Genomic DNA, 25,234 nt, shown 5'->3' with positions numbered 1-25,234 from the left:
GCCAGTCCATCACAGGGCCACACAGAGACAAACGAGACAAACAACCACACACACACACGCTCACACTCACTCCTAAGGCCAATTTTAGAGACACCAATTAACCTAACATGCATGTTTTTGGACAGTGGGAGGAGTACCCGGAGAGAACCCACGCATACACGGGGAGAATATGCAAACTCTACACAGAAAGGCCCCAGCCGGGAGTTGAACCTGGAACCTTCTTGCTGTGAGGCTACGGTGCCAACCACCAAACCACCATGCAGCCCACAGTGGATTCAGACAATGGTAATCTAAAGTCATAAGAATGAATAACCAGCTTCTTAAGTGTAGCATAATAAAGTAATTTGCCCAGTTACAAAATCAGTACTCCCCCCAAAGGATCTGTTTCAATTGAAAAATGTGGCATTATATTCAAAGCCACAAAGTGTAGGAAAAACTTAGAGGACATCCGATGGGTAGCAAACAATATTTCATTATGATAATCGAGAAATATCTAGCAGCTAAGACCATCTTACATACTGTATTTACAGGATGCTTGTAACTAAAAACACCCACAAAGTGAAAGAAAAACAGGGGCTTGACTGAAATGTGGTCACTGAAGACAGGACCAGGGAAGTTATGAGCATGGACAACCACAAAGGTATTAACAATAATCTATGACAGGAATTCAATTGATGGATTAAAAAGAGATGGTTTTAGGACTTTGTTGCTAATCTCAATTCTATGAAGATTCAGTATCACCACTGTGTTGGAGAAACTGCTGATTGACAGGTGATCATTTACAGGTCCTCTGGGACTATTGTAGGATATTGGCAAAACATGAAGGGGATGATTGGGAAAAAAAATTGGATATCGGCATACCTTACAGATCTAATGGTTTTTGCCCTTGGAGTACTTTCCGAAAAGACCAGAGATAAACACTTCCTATTCTCTTATTAATTGCCTGGAAAATGATAACAGCAAATTGGAGGAATGCTCCTCCACTAACACGAATAAGACTGAAACAAGTGTACATAATGGAGTACATGACAGCGAAAATGAAAATGAACTCTGAGAACTTCTAAGATGGACTCCAGTCATGTTTACCCTCTAAAATGTGACCACATCCTAAACAATGTTAAAAATAAAGAAAATAAAGGATGAAAATGAAACCACACCTGTTATAGACAATTTGACTTTGTCTGATGTTCAATGTTGTTTACAAAGTCAAATAGAAAAAAAATCTTAGCTACTTGGGGAGAAAAAACATACATATAATAATAACTCGAAGGGAAATGATGGTGTTGCTGTTAATTTGGCATGCATATACATATCTATCCATCCATCCATTTTCTATACCGGCTTAATCCAACTAGGGTCACGGGGGGAGCTATCCCAGCTGTCACTGGGTGAGAGGCAGGGTACACCCTGAACAGGTTGCCAGTCCATCACAGGGCCACAGGTCCATCACATAGAGACAAATTGCAAAATCACACTCCTCAGGACAACTTAGAGTCACCAATTTACCTGACATACATGTTTTTGGGTGGTGGGAGAAAGCCGGAGCACCTGGAGAGAACCCACACATAAACGGGGAGAACATGCAAACTACACACAGAAAGGTCCCAGACAGGATTAAAACCTAAAACCCAGCAAATATATATATATATGAATTAATTAATAAAAATTAGTTACAACAAAGGAATGACCTGTTGTGGTCCTTAGTGCAGCAAAGCTGGGGAAACCTCTGAAGAAGATACTGTTTCTTCATCAGTATATTGTCTTTTGGGTTTGCGTGATTCTCTGTTATTCTTTCTACAACTAGCTCTAGTGGATGTAAGTAAGTAAGTAAGTAAGCTTTATTTGTACAGCGCCTTTCACAGACCAGGGTCATAAAGCGCTTTACAGTTACAACAGAAACACACAGTTAGGAAGTACATACAAGTATAAGTTTGAAACTAAAACTAATGGTTCAATAGCTAACAGTCCAAGTTTTTCAATTCTGTTGCTGTACTTGTTCCCAGTGTTAATAAGAGCAATGACATGGCCTCCTTGAAAGGCAATTATACTGTAACTGAAGAAGACTAATTGTAAAGCTTTTCAAACCAATTTCAAAGGAAAATGGTCGAGGCAGTTTTTGGTTATAAACCTTCTGGCACTTGATCAGCAAATTTTTGGCTATTGTTTAAACTTCAAGCAAAATTGAAAAATTTGCCTAAGGCATCGCCTCACTGCAAATGTCATATTTAGGGGAATTTGGTCATCTTGGGCTGTGGGAAAACTTTCCAATATATTGGCATTTTGAAACAAATTATCCTCCTTATGTCCAAATTGATAGAGTTTTCTTGCTGAGCTGCACTGGAGGGATAATTTCATGTATTCACATGATTTTTTTTTTTTTTTGCAAGGAGACAGCATGGGTAGTAAACATGTAGATGAAATTACCAGTCAGAGGATACCCTCTTGATCAAGGTAACTCAAACTGCTGAAGTCTAATATTACTGTCAAATGGATCAAATTTAGCTCTGAACAAGATCCATCTACATCTCTCACTTAAGATACAGTATGCAGAGGCACAGTTTATCTTTGTGGCAACAGTCTACACAGGTATAGAATAGAATAGAATAGAATAGAAATGAATAGAAAAATACTTTAGGTATGTCAGTATTGATAAAATATCTTTAATATCTTTTCTCTTAAGCCTCAGTCACAATTGAAAGGATTCATTTTGATCAAAGTTGCATCAACTGATGGAGGTTTCTTAAAGTTGATCTAAATGTGATATGTTTTATATGCTATGTTATACATGATAAACAGAGAAGAGTACATTTCCCATGAGGAAACTGCAAAGACTGCCAAATGTCCCCACTAAAAGTCACCAAAGATGTGTGATCAAAATGATTCAGGACTTGTAAAGAAAGAAAGAGTTCTTTGTAGTTCTGACCACAAGCGTATCATATGAGACCACTCCTGACTGGCTTTGGCCTTGTAACCTTATACAAGTGCCAGTGTGCCAGTTAGCTGAGCTGCAGTCTAAAGCTGCCTTTAATCAGGTTGAGCAAAACGTGAACAATCTTACAAGCTCTACTCAGACAATCTGACATGTTTTTGTTTTTTTTCTGATTTGTTTTAATTTTGTTTTATTAGTGTCTGGTTTTTGGCAGGGAGCTTTCTGTAAATATTTGGCAGTTTGGCTTGGTGTTGTTCAAGAATTGTGGGCGTCCTCAGGTTGTTTAGCACATTTAATGGTACTTTTAAGCTGGCCTTTGAATGAGAACAAATCAAAACAAGTCTCTTTTGTTTTGTGGTTAACAGATCAGGCAAAATGGGCCAAGAAGGGTAGTTCAACTGTGGGAGTAAGAATGGGGTTGAGCATATGTCCATAAATTACAATGTCTTTGTGTGTGTTTGTGTAAATTCACATGTATTGTCATGTAAAAAAGAATGTACAGTACACCCTCACAAAATTCTAAGGTTTGACATATAGGACATAATTATTAAAGAATGTGATCCTGACCAGATCGGAAAGTTTGACAAATTCAACCATGGATGAACAACAACACGTGACATATTACACAGTAATTCTCATACCGTAAAAAAACAGTTCATTAAAAAGTCCACCCTTACTGCTTCCATGGGAATTAAGAGACGAAATAGCTGCCAGGTGCTGCTAATCAAATGCACTTGATGACCTGATCTTCTGAAAGTGTATTTAGGTGTGCGTTAACACAATGGCAAGGAAGGAGAAGACATCAGCAATTATTTTAGAGAAGCAATTGTTATCACTCATTAATCTGAGGGTTATGAGGCCATTTTCAAACAGTTTGGAGTCCATTATTCTACAGTGAAAAAGATAGATTATTTACAGGTGGAAAAAATTCAATACAGTTGCCAGTATTCTGAGAAGTGGACGTCCTAGCAAGTTCACCCCAAGGTCAAACCATGCTATGCTCAGAGAAACTGCAAAAAAAAAAACAAGAGCTACATCTCAGACTCTACAGGCCTCAGTTAGCATGTTAAACGTTAAAGCTCATGAGAGTACAATTAGAAAAAGACTAAAAAGTATGGCTTGTTTGGAAGGGTTGCAGGAGAAAGTCTCTTCTCTCTATAAAGAACATGGAAGAATGGTTTAGGTTTGCAGAGTTTAATCTGAACAAATTACAAGATAAGAGCAATGTCCTTTATCAGATGAAACCAAAGTGGAGATGTTGGGTCATAATGCACAGCAGCCCATTTGTAGAAAAGCTAACACAGCATATCAGCACAAATACCTCATACCAATTCACAAGCACGGTGCTGGAGGCCAGATGATTTGAGCTTGTTTTGCAGTCACAGGACCTGGACACCTTGCAGTCATTGAGTTGACAATGAACTCCACTTTGTACCAAAGTATTCTGAAGTCAAACGTGAAGCCATCTGTCTGATCAGCTGAGATTTGGTCATACAACAGGACAATGATCCCAAACACAGCAGCAAATGTAAAACAGAATAACTAAAAAGAAAATAATCAAGTTATTGCAGTGGTCTGGTAAATCTCCTGTCTTAAACCTGATTTAAATGCTGTAGTTGGAGCTTAAGAGCTAGCTGTGCATAAATCGATGTTGCAAACCTCAAAGTGAAGCAACGCGGTAACGCTGAGTGGGCCAAAATTCCTCCACTAACAATGTGAGAAAGTGATAATGTCATACAGAAAATTATCACTTCAAGTCAATGATGCTAAATATTATTTTACAAGCAACTTTAAGGGTGACCATGGCTCAGGTGGTCATCTTCCAACTGAAAGATTGGTAATTTGATATCCTTCCTGTTGTGCTATGTGTCCTTTGGCAAGACACATTGCACCCAGATTGCCCCTGATGTTCTCATTAGTGTGTGATTATAAGGATTAAAGTAGTGAATATATCAAACATACAGTGCTGAATGACTGTCCGTGTCAATAGATAAATGTTAAACATTCATTCAACACAAAAAGCCCTTTGAAGAGCGTAGGAAAATAGTACTATAAATGGGGGAAATTCACTGAAATTAACTGAATAGTGGTTCTTTTTTTTCCCACACACAATGTTTTTTTAGCCTTATTTTTGGTTCAGTAAATGATGACACACTGGGTAGTATGTCAAGTCTTATTCATCTGCACTTATATTTGAATTTGGGAAAGATAAGCTCCTAACAAGATTTTTTTTTTCTTTTATGTTCTAATATGTGAATCCTTAAAACTAAAAGAGTGTGTACTTTTTCTATCACATGACTCTGTGTGTGTATTAACACAAAGAATATCAAATCTGCCCTAGTTTCAGAGCTACCATTTCTTTTGTTAGCATTCAACAACATTCTCCTGACATGTTGATGGTTGGCTTGTTTCAAAGACTCCCAGAGGATGCATTTGTTGAATGTTAACAAAATAATTGTTGTTTTATCCAGGTTCTCCAATGTTAGTGGGAAGTACAGACATTTATCTTCGAACATTAAAAGCCAAATATTATGTTACAGCTCATTACGGCAGGAAAGCTTTCAACTCTCTATACTGTATACCGTTATAGGAATGTACTTAGATGGGAGTATGGACTTGTATATGTGCACTAAGCAAAGAAAAGGAATAGCGCACGAGTAAATGCTTGTCAGTTTTATACATTTTTTGCTGATTTGAAGCTGAAAGCTTTCCATTTAAAGGGAAACTGTCATTCATAACAACATGGTTTTATTCTAATTTCTGAACACGAATCAAACTCGTAACACAGAAGATAGTTTCAAGGGGATAAAAAAAATAGGCAGTCAATCTTACACAATATTTACACAGCTTTACAGTCATTTTTTGACAGTTAACTCGAAAAACTCTTCGACGGCTTTATTTGGGATGGAAACTGTCAACACACTTAAAATATCAGCCAATATTCTCCTGATTTAAAGGAAAATTGCATGTGGAACTATCACAGGAAACTCCCATCAAGAATACTTTCCAGCTATTTGGCCTTTATTTTACAATTTGGAGTACTACATGGGCTTCTTGTGATTCAAAGCCTGAAGAATTCCTATTTGGCAAAAAGTTAAGCTTACCATGAATTTAAAGGCAGCAACACCAAAAGGTCAGGACAGGGCCATATTTACCACTGTGTCAGATACCCTCTTCTTTCAACTACAGTCTGCAAACATCTGAGAACTGAGAAGACCTTTGGGAGAGGAATATCGTCCCATTTAGTCTAGATGGAGGATTCTAGCTGCTCAAACGTCCTGGGTCGCCTTTTATGTATTTTGTGTTTCACAATGTTTTATGTATATGTGTTTCATGGTATATCATTTGGACAGCTGGTTAATATGCCTCCTGGTCACCTCCCTTTGGAGGTCTTACTGCGAGGAGGTAGACCCAGGATTATGTATCCCTTTTGGCCTGGGACCACCAGAGTGTCGCTGGGGAGAGGGATATCTGAGTTTCTCACCTGAACCTTGGATAAGCAGATGACAATGGACAGATGGATGGTATATCAAATGTTTTCAATTGGTGACAGTTCTCAACAGTAGACAGACCAGTTCAGCACCTACAAAGCCATGTTGCTGTAATAGATGCGGTATGGAGTTTAAAATTGTCTTGCTGAAATATGCAAGACCTTCGCTGAAAAAGATGTTGTCAGGATGGGAGCCTATGATGGTGGCTTTCCAGATGTGCAACTTGCCAGTTCCATCACCACTAGTGCACCATAGTACCAGAAAAAATAGGACAGAGATGCAGGATTTTGAACTGAGAGCTCATAACAAGTTGGATAGCCCTTCTCCTCTTTAGTCTAGACTAGAGGATACAGAGTCCATGATTTTCAAAAATTATTTCAAATATTGATTCATCTGACCACATGACAGTTTTTCCACTCTGCCACAGTCCATTTTGAATCAGTTTTGGCTCAGAGTAGATGACAGCATTCCAGATGATGTTCACATATAGCTTCTTCTTGGCACCCTAATTTGTGGATGGCATGGTGAACTGTGTTGTCAGAAAATTATTTCAGGAAGTGTTCCTGAGTCCATGCAGTGATTTCCATGAAAGAATCATGTCTGTTTTTAATGTAGTGTCACCTGGGGGGCACCAGAAGATCAGGGGCATCCAGTACTGATTTACTTCATGAAAACTGGGTCTGCTGATTGTGCCACAAATTGTAGACATAGTTTTTAGCAGATTGCTTAAAGCTGCAGTCGACAGGTTTTCAAAATTGCGAGTCTAAAGTCGGAAAATTCGAACTGATACAACTTTCAGGTCCCTCCCCCAACCTCTAACAAGCTCCGAATCGCCCCCCAAACCCCTCCCTCTCTGTGGACGAGGTTGTGCACGTGAGTTCACACCAGTGTGAGCGCACACAAGCTGGGGCAGACTCACGCTCAGCAGCGTGTGCACAAGCTGTGATTGACAGGTAGGATTCCTCCACCCTAACTTGATTGGTTAAAAACAGCCGGGAGCGCTCGGTTTTTGCAAGCATGATTAGAGGCTTCAGAGGGAGCTACAGATTTCGTTATTTTTCCTAAACAGCCTATTTAATATTCTACTTCCAGAATCCCATGACAGTTCAAGCTAATATGACTAAAAAAAAGTTGCCGACCGCAGCTTTAACCTCGACCTAACTTTACCTTTAGGAGATTCTGCCTGTCTCGCAGCATGTTCCTTCAGCTGTTTTTTTTTTTAGTACTATTTACTTTACCAGACATCCATAGACCCATCTCGACTTTTTTTTTACATGTTGCGACCAAACAAACTTTTTTTTGAACTGGGGCTGTATGTAGATACTTAGGTGAGCACAACATTAATGGGACCAGTTGTCAAATCTACAAAAAACTAGCAAAGCCAACAAAGCTAATACTTATACAAAGCACTGCTTTCCCAAGACCAATAAAGTACTCTACAAGCTTCCAACTAACCACTTGCAATGTATGGAAGTCACAAATATAAAAGCAGCAATATAACTGAATCTTAAAATGCTACTTCTATTGCTTATAGGACATAAATTACAGCCATAGCCGATCCTTGCTGAGGAACCCTCCATTTGGGATTCCAGGTCTAAGTCCATCTGTGATGAAAGGGCTTGGATAAAAACTAGCAGACACTTGTCTGCCCGGATTCTACCACCGGCATTGGCGGATTCCGCCCTGAAGTCATGTGATTTACTTAACCGCTGTACATTCTTTCAAATCTCCTTTCATCTCAATCTCAGTGATGACAAGAACCACTATTACCTGTTTAAAAGATGACATTAAACAAGAGCACAAGCAGTGATTTGCAAAGATTCCAATCATGCAGCGTAAACATCTGCGTACCACTTGTACTCATGTCCCATAATTGTTGCTGAAACTCAAATTGAAAATTGACGCACATGAATTGTGATTTTTACGGTACTGATCATTTATATAACAGAAATTCAGTAAGGAAGGAAGGAATAATCCAAACTTGCTAAATGGTTTTATTTTGTGCAGCACAGACATGTCAAGCACAGCAGTTGGACTGGCTTTAGGATGGAGTGACTTGCATGAGTTGATGTCACATGTAAACGTCCAACATCGTTGGCCTAATCATGTAATAAAAGGGCATAAATGCTTTGAAGTCCTAAGTGCAGTTGTCAGTTTCTTTGAAGGCAAATAGTAATTGTCATGTTCACTGCCTCACAAATCAAATCTTTTACACATGTTTACCCCCCCCCCCCCAAAGTCAGTCCTGTCCCTGCTTCATGCACACACATACACACGGAAACAAGGAACGTACCTAAACAATCTTTACGGCATGGCTTGATCTGATAGCTGCTAGCTAGGAGCTGCTGGGCCCTTTGGTACCCTCCCTCTGTCACATACATCTGGAATTGGTCAAAGTTGGACCCAAGGGAAAGGTTTTGGTCTAATCCCCCAATAAAAAACTTTAAAAAGAATAATGAATAGATAAATAAGTACACCTAATTGGTCCCTGCCTTAAATAAAAGAGGAAATCAAAATGACTCACATATCCGGAGATGCATGCACACATCCTTATTTCATCGTTATGGGTGTCTGTGCTTGCTGCAGAAATTGAAAGAAAATATCTCAACATTCAATTATTACAGCATTAAAAGATAATATTTTCTTACATACATAATTGTCCTTGTTCATGTGAATACATCTGTATGCGGTAAATGTTTTTATGAGTCATTGTTAATCAGAGTGTCTCTAGGGAATTCTCTCTGCCTTTACGTTCTACTAAAGGCAGATTTTCCATAACACGATAAAGCATTCGGGCTACAAATCTCTCCTTCCCCATTATTTGAATATTGAGCTGGTCCCACTAGGTCAGTCCCCCTTCCCTTGAAGTTCAAACTCATGTTAAATTACTTCCTTGTTCCTGTGCAATCTTTCTGACTATGGTGTTGAAAACCAGGTGACTTGCCTTCGGGTGAGGCTTTATAAAGTCACATCCTGCATGCTGCATGGGATCCTACGGGCTAGCCTAAGTGTCTCAGACTTGGGTCTAAGAGGTTTATCAGCTCGTGCCTTAGAGATTAGCCAGTGCTTACAATCAGGATGATTCCAATGCAATGCTGTATATCTGAGGCCAATTTAGCAGCTACTCCTCTCAAAAATGCAACCGCACAAATGAAAAACTCACAAAAGTGCTTAAATGAATACATAACTTTATTTAAATAAATGCTTTGTCATAACAAAAAAGACAAAGGTTAAAAGAGTACATAAATTACAAGTTGAATAAATATTACACAGTGATATTCACTTTGATAATTTGAGATTTTTTGTCTTTTTTTTTTCTTATTTGTCCTATGTTGCTCCAAATACTGACCATTATTTCCCGCTATCCTCCTGCCACCGATGGGTCTATTTCACAAGCTAGTGAACACCAAATTATGAAAACCAATTGAAGTGTCTCATCATATCCAAAAGCATTATGTATTCAGAAAAAAGCTGTACTGTAGTTATCGTTCTACTGAAAAATGAAATGTGAATATGAGTTTAAAACCAAGCAGGAAATGAGAAACCTGAGGAAGCTACCACTCACAAACAGGTGAAGAAACAGGAAATTGCTTATTCAGTAAAAGAGTAATCTTCCACCTGTTTGCATCATTAACTGGTCCAGACATTTTTCTATTCCAGATATATTTGATCTTTCATTGTTTTTTTGACTCAAGATTACTCATATCAAAATCCTGTGCACCTTGTTGCAGTATTACATTCCCCAGATTTCCATGACTCCTTGTGTCTTACTAACTGTATCTAATGTCTTGTAATTGGTGACCCCACAGTGGGGAAGTGGCTAGGCCCTGATAATGACCACCGCCCATGGCGCTCTCTCTTCCCTCTCTCCTCTGTCTCTTTTCGCCCTTTCTATATCAGCTGTCATCTCTGCGCAATAGGCTTTAAGAACACCTCTAGCTGGTTGTTACTTTCATCTATTTTCTTTTCTACAAGATGTTGCTGTATTGAAGGTCCCAGGCATGGGCTTTACAGCCCCTGTCATTTAAAATTACTCCAAAGCACCATCTTTGAATGGTAAGCACAAGATAACCCAACATTCAACTTTTTGTTGTTCCACTAACTTCCTGATACCACAATGTAGGATGTCGTTAGGTATCAATATCAATAGTGAGTAAATGAAAGAAGTGCAAGCTGCATTTTAGTTTTTCAAAAGTGGTAGTAGGGATTTGGTATTGGAAATAGGGGAAGGAGCTTTGATCATTTTTCACAACCAGAAGCCATGTAGGATGTATGTATCATTTCTCTTTCACAACATCCAAACAACCTTTGGCTTCCCCTCTCTCACCGTCATATATATTGGCATTCACTTGAAAAAGCAAGAAACTTTGCTTATCGTTTGTCAAAGAAAGAGAAGGATGTTTAAACTGACTGTTTCTCAGCGATTCCTTGCACATCTTCCTAGTCCAGAATTTAAATGGAGGTACATGCAGAGATTACAGGATTTGCAATGTATTGCTGACATAATTTAAAAGATCTACCACATTCATCGTTCTTGTCTTAATTAGAACTGAACCTAGACCTTTTTATTGTCATACCAAGCATCGGCCCCCAGCTGAGGCTGTCTGAAGGTTGCCCTCATTTGATGGCCGTGTCACTTTCACGTCAGTATTTAAATGTATTTGCATGTAGAAAGGCACTGTGATTTGCACACAGAGAGAGAACAAGTCCATTAAAACCCTGTTATATCCTGTAACCTTTGTTTTGATCACTCTCCTCTGAGATAGAGGCAGATAACCTTTGTATGGAGGCATGCAATCAGTAGGATTCCAGAGGCTTAGCTTTGACTGCACTGTAGTCAAATGATTGTGGACCACTCTACTGACAGGCCACAGGGACTTATTCAAATTCTTTACAGGCAAAAATGTTTTTTTTCCAAGCACATTTACATAATTGTCATACTTTGATTCTACAGGAAAATCAACATTCAATAACTATATTTAAAAGTAATGCAATACACCATGGTTACACTGTGGTAGCAGTACTGAGGGGAAACCACTTGATAAAGGAACATGGCTCAAAAGTGGGCAGTTTTTACTTCACTGAAGGCAAAGAAAACAGCACAAACACAACCATACAAAACTAAACTTCACACAAATGAATCAGAGAAGCAACCGGCCCGACTGGCAAGTTTGATTATGCACGTTACTCAAAAGATCAAATTCAAACTTGAGCCCCAATCCTTTTAGCTGAAAAATGTTCACCAGTAGAGCCAGCGCTCTCTTAGCTCTGTGTCGCCCTGCATGGCAGTGTCTGTTCAAATAGGCACAGTTGGCATATATCAGGCTAGCTACATTGTCAAAGAGCCACTTACATAGGTTCATCTGTGATGATCTACTTACTCCTTTGTTTCTGAGAGACATTCTTTACATTATAGAGAAGGCCAGCCACACGACCACCTCAAGCACTAGCAATACTTGTAGTGAGAAAATCAAATAAAAGAGAAAGAAAAAAAGACATTCTATTTTGTAATAGGCTCTCTCCATCATACACCAACATGGGCTCATATATAACACACATTCACACTGTACACATGCCCACACCCAAGCACACGTAATATTGTGAAGTTATACATATCTAAGCAGGGTCCCCTATTCGTAAGTGCTATGACAGAACCACATACCCAGATAGAGTCAACTGTTACGGCATATCTCCATCTCTTGTTTCTATTTTTTTGTTCTTTTGGAAAACAGACAAAAAAAAAACAATGACTCTGCCAATCATCACTTCCATGGTGGCATCATGTTCCAAAACCTAAAACTGAATTGTTTTCCATCAGTATGATGCTTTTACATTTAGCTTTTTTAGCCCACAGTGATTTTGTATTAATTTTATATTACAGCAAGTATTGTATTGAAATACCCAGTTCCTGCAAAAATAAATCCATTCTGTGCATGTGTTTTTCTCAAAGCCAGGCTCATACAAGGGATCCCATGACCAATAGTCAAGGGGTCTAGTAAATTTTCAGGGTCTTTCCCCCTCATTCAGAAAAGAGTGCTTGGTTAAAAACAGAAAAAAAAAGAAAACATATGAGTCTTTTTTTCAGCCTGCTCTTTTTGTCTGGATTTATCTCTTCTTTTCTTTTCCCCACTTGAAAAACAAAAATCTTGAGGTGAACAGAGGGCAGAGCAAACAGGTGTGATTCAGAGAAGAGTCATGGGCCTTGCGTCATGGGCCTTGCGTCATGCGGCGGTTTTGGGATGGGGGATGGGGGTTGGGGAGTCAAGGATGGTCTTCCTCATTTCACTCGTTGTTGCTGCTCTCCAGGTCTTTACACTGAATGTCCCCTCCACTGTAGTCTGTGCCTGGGAGCTGAACACCATACCTATCCACGCACCAGCAAATGCCTCTTTTGCGACCACGTGATGGCTTGCACTGTGGGAGAGAAAAAAAGAACAGTTTTATTGGAAATGTAGCTGTATAACAAAAGGTGCTGGAACCCTGTTCACCACAAGGCATGATACAGAAGAGTAATGTATATATGGATGAGTAATAAGCTACTAGTTCGGATACACTGGTGGTGTTTTCAAACTGCAAAAATATTTTCATAGGTCTTTTAGCTATTGGAGGAAATACCTCTTCTTTTTTTTATTATCTTTTGCTGTAACTGTGAAGGCATCTATCTAAAATTTCCCTACAGGGAGAATAAAGTTTACTGTATTGTATTGCATTGTATCGTAAGATATCGTATCGCATTGTGTCAAATCTAATCTTAGTGTATCAAATCATATTATAACACACTTCAGGAGCAGCGGATAATCATTATTCGTAGAATGTGGAGAACTTTGTAGCTCTAACCTCAAGTTTGGTACTATTCCAGCATTGAAGGAAACCATCTGTGATGCAAGTGTACAGTGAACAAAATAAAGTGGAATGGGCTGGCAGTAATGGGGTTTATTTGGGCTACAGAACAACAGAGGAATTATATCATTTCAGCTCATCTACCAACTACCAACTGGCTACCACATCACTTCAGTGTTTCTGTCTGGGGTGCAAATGCAATTTTAGAAAAAGTCGATAAAAGGTCTGTCGTCCTTTTAGAAGCTCCCAAGTTCCCATTTCCCTTAGCAAGCCCCTACAACAGTTTGATTAAAAAAGCACAGAGAGACTAAACAAAGGATTACCTTTAAAAAATGCTTGTAATAGTAAGGAACAATTAGTTTTGATCGTGCAATGTCAACATTTGAAATTAAAGTGCAAAGAGGCCACACTCACCTGCTTGCGCTTGAAGAATCCTTTTCTGTCACAGTTGGGAAGGTAGAGAGACAGAGCCATCACACGAGAAGTGTCCTTCATACCCTGAATGATCCCATCTAGTTTTCTCCTGCAGGGACCCTTCAGAGAAATGCAATAGAGGGTCACAACCAAGCAACATAGTCAAAGGTATGCTGTGTTGTGAACGTTAATGCCTATTTTAGGCAGATTAATGGTTATAAAGTTTTGTCATTTAAAATAATCTAAAAATGGCAGCTCTTTTTTTTTTTTTTACATCCAGTGGTTTAAATCCTTGCCTCACTTCAATGTAAATGTCTACTTGAAAAAATTAACCGTCTGTAGTAGTATCATTCTGCAACTAAAAGCTGCCAGTCACAAATGCTAGTACTTACAAATTCAGGCTCATGCTTGTCCACGGATAGAAGGGAGTAATCCATTGTGGAGCCCATAGAACGCTGTATGCCAAGCTTCCTTTTCTGGTCTTTTTTCACCGCAATTTCTTTTTTACTCTTCACAATGTCTTTGGGATGGAGTGGCACTTTAGCTTGCAGCATGTCCCCAGTAGTCTCTGGACTGATGGTGTCCTCACGCTCTCGAGACTCACGATCTGCACCAGAACAAAAAAAGATGTTTAAACAATGGCACTTTATTTTTTTTTAAAAGGTTTTTGGTTTGTGTGCGGTTAGCATTCAGCAGTTTGTCTATTGTTGTGAAAAATATATTACTTTTCTTCTGCATCAAATTTAAAAAAAGATTCTACTTAGGATACATGTGTTGACAGTGAAGGGGAGGCATACGTTTAAACCAACAGCTGATGGGCATGTACAGCTAACACAACAGTTTAAAATCACACTTTCTCGTCCAATCTCACTTAGATGCATCTATGAGAGCAAGACAGACACCAAATGTACTAATAGCAGTCAAACAACAATGTACCCTTCCATGATTTTTTCTTATTTATGAGTGAGACATGATGAGCTTTAAGCACAGACATAAATACAGACACAATGACAGTTGCTGACACATATTTTTGAGCAGAGAGACTTCTTCAGATTGGGAAAGAACTGTATCACATGCAGCGTGACTGCCTAAACTTTGCCTGGAAAATGTGTTAACGTATCATCTGGGCTGCTGACTGCGACTGGGACTGAGGCTCCTGGGTGTCGTAACTTTACAGCAACGTGTCCTACATTAGGCTGATGAAATGTCAAGCTGAGGAAAATCTAGTCGCTCTCTGGACGAATATAAATGCTTGTACATTTGTGTCACATTTTATATACTTCCTAGATGTAATTTCAAGTCCCCCAGGGGGCACTGTAGACTCAGAGATCTGAAAGACTCTCTTGATGGGATATTTACCGGTTCAGGTCCTTTATCCTAAACCAACCCCCCCGCCCCCCCCCCCCCTTTCCTATCTTTGGGGCTCAGCCTCTTAAGCCTGAACCCCCAGCCAGAGGTTCTTTGAGGCCACAGAAAGAAGTCCTCCACCCCCCACCCCTTTTGGCTTAGCTGTACCATAAGTACAGAGTTGTTATGGGGACTTTGCCAGGCCCCAACTGGCTCTAGTGATGGTGCCAGTGGATGACCCTGGCTATATTTATCTGACAAGGAAACCCGCCTGGGTGCACTGAGCCAAAGGCACTGAACCAAAGAGGAATGTTGGACTATAGGCCAACTGCTGCTAAATCAACTTCCATACATAGAGAACAGGTTGTAAAATATTATTTAACAAGCTGCCATAACTTTGCTCATAAGCCTGTTTGTATACTGCCACCATGGAGAACTAGGCACTGAGACGGAGCAAGGCCATGAGCTTCGAGAAACTGACGTTCAAAGAGCCTGACACAGCATGAGTGTCTGGGAGTCTTTGGTTAAGGAGGGGAGGTGGGGTTGTTGGAGAGCCCGGGGGCAGGTTGATTACCAGAATTGGGTCTTTGGCTTCTGCACTGCACTACTGTCTCTTTGAAATTAATCTCACAACTCATGACTTGGCAGGCCTTGGTTTGTGTTTAGATATGTCCTTGTGTCTCCCTGCTCAGACCGCAAAGCTATTGCTCGCTATAAATAAATATTTCAAACAAGCATTCCTATGTACACCATGCATATGGCTAGTGTGGAAAACCTCTTTATTTCTGCTGTACAGTCCAATAATTTTGCAGGGCGCCTGATTAAAATGTCACATATTTGGCAATGAAACATGCTGCTGAAAAAAAAGGACTGTTTTTTTAGCATGCATTCTTGTTTCATGTGTAATTTAATTTGAGCACATAAATGGTCAGACTAAAACAGCCGTAGCACATAAATTACGCTTACAAGTCAGTCACTTCATGGAGAGAAATTGGTGTTTAGAGAACAATGTGTGCAACATACAAGGATGTATTCTAAAATCCATGTAAGTTTTACAAGATAAAGACCAACACTGAAAAAAAAAAAAATCACAAATTTGATTCTGATGTGGGCTTTTCAGCTCTTCAGTTTGGCCACAAAAACTCATTTTTTCCATGCTAAGGGTACCAAGCTTGTAAAGGAAACTCAGAGGGTCTGGTTTAACTCCTGAAACACAGCCAAGATCCTGGACGGAAGCCAACTCATGTGCAGGTTCTCCATTGAGCTGAACCCAAAGCTGTGGCGTATCTCTCTCCCTCGTTTCCAGCTAAAGATTTCATTAGAATGAGAGAAGAGGAGCAGCCAAAGGAGGTGCACTTGATACTTCTCTGTTTAAAAATTAACATCTGCCCATAATTATGCTTCATGAATATCCCAAGTTTCTTACGGGCAGAAGTCCAAGCTTGAAAGATAAGCTACCCCTTCTTTAGATTTTTTTTACTCCACTGGATCTTTAAGACTATAATTATACCATTTAGACAGCAAAAAAGCCAGGACAATAGATTCTTCCACCTTTCATTGTATTTCCCAGCATTACACCACATTTGTTATGTCCTGCCTTTGATTAAGTCAGTGTCTGTATTGCATCTGAAATTACATCTTTACAAGATGTAAGAGAATAGTGAATAGAGGTGCTGTTTAATCTCATCTGGGGGTAGGACAAGATAATTGCAGGGCCTGTGCCACATAAAGCACAACTATAGTAACCCATCCTCCAGTGTCACACTGCCTCCACTACTTAATATTTGAAAGCCAGGCTACGGCCTGATGACCTGGCAGTTTCTAGAGCAGAAAGGGAGGTGTCACTGCCAGTGTGTGTATTAACACAAAAGTCAGGTCCTGGCTACCAAAAGAAAAGGAAGCATTTTAAAATATGGCAAAGATTGGTAATGCTAGAATATCTTAGGATGACACAGATGACCAGTGGTGTATCTCTAAAAAAATCTAAGAGTGATCTGTCTATTTGTCTGTCTGTTTTCTGACAACCATATGTCCAATCTTCTTCAAACTTGGCGGCTGTAATGCTGGAACCCAGAGCAACCAGTTTAAAGACATACAGACAAATAGTGGTCTCATTTTGTGGGTCCCCATCTGTTTGGTGAAGACCTAAATTATATTGCTAGGTAACATCACAGGCAGATGAATGATGTGACAGGGTGCCTTCCAATTGCCTAGTATTTCTCTGTAAATTGGTATTCCCCTTGGTGACCCTTAGGAAACAACAAACATTAAACACACATTAGACACTGTGAAGTTGATTTCATGCGTTGGTATGTTCAGATGCCATTTTGTAATCTTGCTTGCTCTTAGGGTGTCTTTTGTATGTACAGATCCTGAGTTCTAACTTCAGGATAGGGTATTTTATGCTGTATGATCATCCTCAAATATCATATATTGGTCCATTTCTAATCCTTATAACAAAATGTTAAACATATCTGTTCACTGGAAGAAATAATAAAAAAAAACATTTTAAATTACTTTTAATTTCAAAACATGTTTTCATTATTGATAGTGTCTCATAAAATCCACTACACATGACTCCATAAAATGAAGACAATACTAAATGTATTTGGAAGTATTATAATTTGTTTACTGAAATAAATTAGTCAAATAAAACAGCAGGGATTTCGTTCGAGATCAAATTTTGGCACAATCCCAGCTTGCAAATCTAAAATTTAGCACTGCGATTCAATAACTCCTGGTAAGGCCCATCTTCTCTCTACTTCTGCTTTCTCTACTCCACTAGATGTGACAGTTTTTAGCCGAGCAAAACTAAATCTAACCAGGCAACTATGGACTTAAGCAGAGATAATGGGAGAGCATTCTTTAAAATATGCCACCCAGCATACCACAATCTAACTTCATATTGTCTGGGGCGAATTGTGAACTGTTTAGGGAAGATGTGAATGATGGGTCATCATTTCACATTATCCCGAATGGCAAGAATACCCATCAGAAAAGCAGGTTCCCACCTGATGACCCCAATGACATGTTGGTCAGCACTGCTCACTGATCTATATAGGGATTATAGGGAATTATTCACTGAGTCTGGTCCATTTTTTTCTTTCGCACAAGTTTCTCTTGTTTACCTTGAATTCCGAATGGCAAGAATACCCATCAGTTATTGAAACCAGCTTGAGTTTCCAAACCAAAAATAAAGATAAAAGGGAGAACTTGTTTACATTTGCGTTGTCATACAAATAATATGATTTAAGAGGTAAAGAAACAACAGTTCTGAAAATTGTTATTTCACATTAAACTAAGCTAACATTTGTTTGGTTAGCTCAGTTCTGTCACTAAACATTAATGCTAGCTTTTAGCACTAAAATGGTGAAAGTAGCAGCAGCATATTTAGAGACAGGGCTGTTTATGTTGCTGATGTTGAGTGTTCCGAATAAAAGAATTTCTCAGCTGATGTAGGGACTGCTTTCAATAAACTTTTTTTTCACATACACTGTAATGCAGTTATAGATTAAAGCTGCAGTCTGCAACTCTTTTTCAAGCATAATGCCTGGAACTGTCCGGGGATTCTGAAAGTAGTACATTAAATACCCCAATACAAAAAAAAAATGAGTTCTCTAGGTCCCCTATATGTCCCGCTAGGTCCCTCCAAAGCCAGCAGGTTTGTTTACAAAATTGCAGACCGGACCGGTAAAAGGTAACCAATCAGGTTTACGAGCTGGGCTCTGCCGCCTGTCAATCACCGATTGTGCACGCGCGATACAAGGTAGGCTCGTCCCCACGCTTATTTATCTGGACTATTGAACTTCATTACGGGCTAGTCTACTTACTGTGTCTTCCATGATCGCAAATGACAGGTGAGTTGATGAATGAGGAGTCGTGTAAGCGCATCTGGCGTGCACGTCTACGTGCACGAGTTCTCATGTGTTTTGAAGGGGCGGGACAGGAAGTTGAATAACTTTTTATTTTTCGGTTAAAAAATAAGCATTTCTTGCATTTTGCGACTACGGAGGTCACCGTTTTCAACTTCAAGCGTTCTGATAGATCATGTAAACTCTTAAAATGCCAAAAAGTAGGACTTTACGTATGACAACAACAAATCTTGCAGACCGCAGCTTTAAAGTTATATTTTAAAGTCTTGCTTTTAATCCAAATATGTACAATCACAGTCAAAAAGCCAAAAAGTGTACATCTTCTGCTCATGAGATGAAAACAGAAAAGTGCTTTTATAAGAAAGATTAAGTGACTGATGTCTGAAAGAAGCTCATGTCCAGACCAGCCGGAAGAATCTGTAAATAAGTTTTGTTCAGGATTTTTTTTCTTTCTGCCACCAGACATGTATGTCCTGTTGTCAGTGGAATTTCTGCGTTTTGGCCTTGTGCATGCTCTCAATCGGCTTCTGAATATGCAGGAAATAACGCTTCCCGCAGTATTGTGCACACAGAATCTGTTCATTGCAATCAAAAAGTTTCCTGCTTTTCTGAATGCAAGGTATAAATAGTAACAAGAACAATTCAAGGATCATAAATTGCAAAACAGGACTTATGAGAGGATGCAACGTCTTTCCAAGAGGGAAATGCAGCTATAGGTAAGCAAACTGTCTGCATGTTTACAGCTTTCACAACACAAAGAAGCACTTAGTTTCATTTTGCAAGCCATGTGAACAGTAAATCATCAGAATGACATGCATTGCTGTTCTACTGTACATTGTTTATTTTGGTCTGAGGTCTCGTCCCATTTCTGGGTTTTCAACAAGCTACGTGCATGGATGCAGTGTCTTTTTGGGTCACCACAACACAATTACTGGGTGTGACAAACTTTTAACTCCCTCCTGGTGGCAGGAGCAGCTTTTTTAGCAAGAGTAGAGGTTGTGCTCCAGGTTGTGCAGAGAAATAAAAAACTAAAACCAGGGTTAATACTGTTCTTTGTGTGATTTTAGTGGGTAATGTTTTGATCAATTGCAAGTCCATGAATATCTATTTAATGTGATTCAATGCATACAGCAAACAATTTGAAGAAACGTCCATTATCATACCTGATTTAAATTTAAGATTCATTGTCCATCATTCATGAGGAACTGCTATTTAATGACAGAATAAGGCTCACTCTAACATTCTGAGCAACATCAACATTCCAGAGAATTCACTGGAGCCTCCATTGTTTCCCAAATCCTGAGAAACTTGAGCCTTTTTGTCCTGCTTGTGAGTGGAAATTCGAAAAACTCCCCCATAGTAACAGTGAAAAGATTTGGGTCCTTTCTTACAGCATGCTAGTATGTAACCAGGTGTAGGAGTTGAGATCACAGCACACAGGTCGGGTCAAACACATGTGATATCATTTTTAAAAGTCTGCAATACAGTGAGGGTTGATGTCTTCTGCAGCTGTTGCCACCAGAAGGCTAAGTGTCAGTGACCAGTAAGCTGTACAAATACCACTGTAAAGTTTTACAGGGAGAAATCAAGCAACTGTGCCATAGAAGAAATTTGCTTGCCAATGACAGCCCCAGTGCTGTTGGCTGTCCCTGTGATCCCACTGTAACTGAAAACAGGCAGTAAAACTGATGTAACCATCAGCATCAGCTTCACATCCAAAACGTTGTTTCACATTTTCCCCAAAATGAAAGCTTCTCTCTGAAAGTCAACATGTAATATATTGAGAAAATGACCTTCCTTGCAAAGCACCTGCTACAGATTCCCTTGCAGCATGCTAAGCTCGCACTGAACGAGACAAAGGCAAAGTCAGCCCCTCCTGCTCCATTTGCAGGAGTCCATCCAGCTGTAAGGCAACTGGGCCCACGTATGACCGGAGCAGCATCTAACGTGGCATGCCTGCACACCACTGTGACGAGTCAAAGTGCACGGTCAGAGAGAATCTGCTTCTTCCCACTTGCTTTGGTCTCTCAGCAACAACCCAATAACTGGCAGTGCCAGTGATGATGTTAGTGTGGAAAAAGCAGATGTTAATGCTCAAAGTTAAATAGCTTTCTTCAAGTAAGTGATGCCATTGTGCCCAGTGATTACAAATGATTTAGGAATAGTGGCATCACAGTGCCTATGTGAAGCTTTCATGCAAATATTAAAACATCAGAGGCCTGCAGTCACTGAACCTATTGATGATTATAAATATTGATGACATATCCATGTCACAAAAGAAAAACCACAAAGTCTTCAGTATGTCGCTGCATTCAAACTGCATGCACACGCATGCAAAATACTGAGACAAATATAAAGTATTAAAATTGGAAGTGAGGGCTGCAGGTTTCCTATAGCTATGGTTAAAAGGAGCTCAGTTTGACTGTCTATCTGTGAGAAAAGTATAGCAGATTTGGAAATACTCCTTTATCATCTTTTGTTTCTTGGCAGAGAGCAATCTGTTGAAACATTAGGCCCTTTCAGAAGCCTAAAGGATGAAAGGATGAGAAGCCTGCTGCCATGAAGTCATATCTTTTGGCAAGCTGTCCTGGGCCTGATTCACTCGCAGTGCCCCCAAAGCACATACCACTGCCTGTGCATTACAATCCAAGCAACTCCTGGGATCAAAGAGCAAGAGGAAAGCATGAATGAATCCACTACTGGGACATGAAGACAAACATAAAATGATGACCAGGGTTCTTTTTCTTGAAAAGGGGTAAGGGGATGAGGGGATTATAGGATAGATTCATCTCTACCATTGTTTTACTGTCCAAGTCAGTGTTTAGTAGGCTGCAGCTCTCATGGCCTCATGAGTGTGGTGGACACTTGAGCTCCACCTCCCTGCATTTGCCTCACTCAGCTAAAGCAGCTGCAACCCCACATGACAGGAAACCAGAGGCTCACCTCACTAGTTCCCAACCAAGGAGCTGTTTGACAGAAGGCCCTTCAAGAGGAACGGGAGACAGAGCTGGAGGGATTCTGCTGAATCACGGGCGATGTGACAGAGCAGCCGTGCAATGAATGCACTGCAAGAGGCAGGAAAAGATGCTCCGATTACCTCAGAGGGCCAACAAAGGAGTCAGCTTCCGTGTGTGTGCACGAGTGTGTGTGTGTGAGGCCAGAGTGAGACAAAACTGCCTGAGGTGTCATCACTAACAATCACACACAATGTGCACCCAGACACCCACACAGTCCCGCCCAAGTATATGTGAGAGCAAGATACTGAAACTTGAAGCAAACACACAGTGCTGATAGGGAGGCCTACCTTTCCACATTATTTCAGATAGTGATCAATGGTTTGGAAAGCATGCTGTTATTTTTGGAACAATAGCAATTATAGAAAAAGCACATTCTCCCTGTGGTGTCATAAGAAGGGACAGGGGGAGGGCTGCTCTCTGAGATCACAGCCTGATGACTCCATCAGCCCTCACCCGTTCTCAGCCAAAACTTTTGCGGTTACCACCTACAAATCTTGTCACTGATAAGCTTCAAAAACTCGGTGACAGGGAACCTGCTACACCAAGAAACGTCTTAAATCATTCAAGACAACTGGCTCAGTTCCTCTCCTCCCTCTGTCTAACTCTTTCTCTTTCCTTCATTTCTCTCACACTAATGGCAATCCAACTCTAAACACGACCCTGGGTTCCCTGCAGGTCTAAATCTATCTCAATTCTGCTTCAACAAGACTCCTCAGACTGTGGAGCAGCATCTCATTCCTTCCAGTATGATCTAGTAGGCACTTTTTCCTCTCTGCCTGGACCGAGTTCACATCTCAAGCAGTGAGGTTCGAATGATGAAAAGGCGCAAAAACTGGAGAAAATGAGGGGAAATCGGGGGCTTTGACAGACACTCTCGAGTGCTGGATATTAAAATCGAGTATTTGGAGAACAAGCAAACGTCAGGCGCAGCCGCACTTTCCTGTTAATATCGCTTAAATAAATAAACTACCGCGCAGTCCACAGATCACTTTTCATAAAGCGTTTCACCCGTTGAACGCGCTGTGCGCTGCGTAACAGCGTAGATGACAAAAAATACTAAAAGAAGCGCTTCTGTCATCCAATCTGCCTCCGATCTGCACATTTTTGAAGAGTTGACTACCTGGATCTTTGTCAACCGCAGTTGGACAGCCACTTTCCCCGGCGAGATAGGCGCAACAGATCAACTGGCACTGGACCCACACAGCCAATGATTTTTGTGAAATTCGTATGACAAGCTGGCTGGGTTCCGAGTCTCACATTTTGAAAGTGTATATTCTCTGCGTATCTGCAGAGAGTCGGAATAAGCTTCTGCACACAGTTTACTCGAGGCAGTGGATAGAAGTTAATCAGATGGCACCTTAAACCATCTGTCAAACAGAGCTGAGCCGCACATGATCATTAACTCTTGGTCTCTCAGTAAAGGGGGCAACTATAGGTTACTTTTTTTTATAAGGTCCCGAAATCAAGGAGCAGGAATTGGGAGTAGCCTATATTTATTTAACAAACACAAGAATATTTAGACTGCTATACATTTTTAGGAAGATTTTTCCCCAAAGAAACAGCCTCAACATGCCATCAAATCGAGAGGAGAGAGAAGCCCCGCGGTCCTCTTCTGCTTAATGCATTCACAACCTCATCACTCCTGTGCATCGTGCATTCACCAGCCAGTGTGCGTCCTTACCTACGGGCGGGAGGGCAGCTTTGTATCCCTTCTCGTTGGTGCACACTCCCCTGCCGTGGAGGAGGGCGTGCAGGGGTTTCTCCTCTCCGCTCCTGGGCAGGCAGCGGAGGCCCTGGGTGCACGTCCCGGTGTAAACGCCGCACGCCGCGCCCTCAGACAAGGCGCACGTTAGGCAGCAGCCGCAGCCGGGCTCCTTGACCAGCTGGCAGCCGACCGGGACCGGCGGGCACATGGACAGCGCCTTGTCGTCACACGGCTCGCACGGAACGTACGAGCCCAAACACCCCGACAGCCCCAAGATAAATGTCACCAAGAGGCAAAAACTCAGAAACATCGTTGGCGTTCTCTTCAGTTATAGCATAAAGCTCAAATGCGAGGAGGAGGGGGGGAAGTAGCTTGGTCTAATGGACACAATGCCTCAGTCAGATAATCCGATTTTTACAGTTAAAGCCAATAGTCTTTATCCAGGAGTGCTGCTATGTATAAAAACATCAATGGTAGGCTTTTCGCTATGCACGCTGCAAAATTACTTTAAATGACCAATTAAAAATATATGTGCTATTTTCCCGGAAATATTTCCCTCTGCAGGAGCAAAACAAGTCTGTGCGTAAAATCTCAACTTCTCGCCCCTCCAGTTAAGACTCCAGTACTTTCTCCAGCACAAGTTTCCTGAGCAGACTGATCAACTTGAGACTTGCCTTGCCTTTTTAAAAACAGCCGTGCCCAAAACCCCCCAACTCCGAATACGCTAAACAGCAGGGAAGGGAGGCGCACTTGTTCCACAGCTTGGCAGTCCGCCAAACATTTTTTCAGCAGCAGGAGGATCGCTCTCTCACCCCGAGGGCTGAACTGATGCCGAGGTGCAACAAGGAGCGACAGCAGAAAGAGGCGACACCATCTGAGCACCCATCAAAACCTGTAGATCTTTATTTCACACTACAAAAAAAAAAACAACCCGCGCTCAGCATTTTTCTCTGTTTTTCTATTTTATTTTATAGTGGGTGAGGAATTTTATGCTATTTAGAGATTCAAAGGAACAAAGTGTACAGAAACTGCCCTTCCAGAGAACGCTTCTGGAAAGCAAGTATTTTCTTTTATTTTACATGTTAACTGCTTAAAATTCAGATACAAAAAAACCCAAAAAAAAACAGATGAACAAAATCTTCGGTAAACCCCTTGCTTGAATCAGAAGTGCCTTATTTTGTCACGGGTTAAACGGAACATCCTAAGGGAGGGAAAATGGGTGCGAACCACTTTAGTGTTGCTTTACATTCGCGGATCGGAAAAGGAAAAGGTGTGTGGGATCATTACTGAATCATCCACTTACATAAGGGTTGGACCGGGGAAATAGATTTGCTTAAATGACAGCTCTTCCCCCGCTTGGTTTGGTTAGCACTGCAGCGGTCTGCCAGTCACCTTTAAAGCCTGCACCTGTCGCTTCCTTCGGACACCATTTGCGTAAGCCAGAAGGGAAATCCACCAACAACTTTTCTCTCTGGCTCTCCTTTCTCACACATATGTGCGCGCAACAAGGGACACTGAGAGGATGTCACGAACTTTAAGCATATCGTTAAGTGCTGGAACAAAAAAAAAACGCCTGAGCTGCTTCAGCGTGCGTGCCACATACGCGCGTTCTGAATGTG

General features: G+C 40.7%; 1 protein-coding gene across 1 annotated transcript; it reads right to left on the bottom strand.

Annotated features, from left to right (window-relative positions):
* Positions 1 to 9,591: 9,591 nt before the first annotated feature.
* Positions 9,592 to 24,343, bottom strand: LOC142396374 (insulin-like growth factor-binding protein 5). The gene is made up of 4 exons (XM_075479017.1): positions 23,592 to 24,343; positions 14,067 to 14,281; positions 13,675 to 13,794; positions 9,592 to 12,834 (listed from the first exon to the last, which is right to left on the bottom strand). The coding sequence occupies exons 1-4, from the start codon at positions 23,923 to 23,925 to the stop codon at positions 12,703 to 12,705; spliced, it is 801 nt and encodes a 266-aa protein (XP_075335132.1). The 5' UTR covers positions 23,926 to 24,343; the 3' UTR covers positions 9,592 to 12,702.
* Between the last annotated feature and the right edge of the window lie 891 nt (positions 24,344 to 25,234).

Source organism: Odontesthes bonariensis, chromosome 12 (genome assembly GCF_027942865.1).
Source record: "Odontesthes bonariensis isolate fOdoBon6 chromosome 12, fOdoBon6.hap1, whole genome shotgun sequence".
NCBI lineage: Eukaryota > Metazoa > Chordata > Actinopteri > Atheriniformes > Atherinopsidae > Odontesthes > Odontesthes bonariensis.
This window is presented reverse-complemented; position numbering and strand designations above follow the sequence as displayed.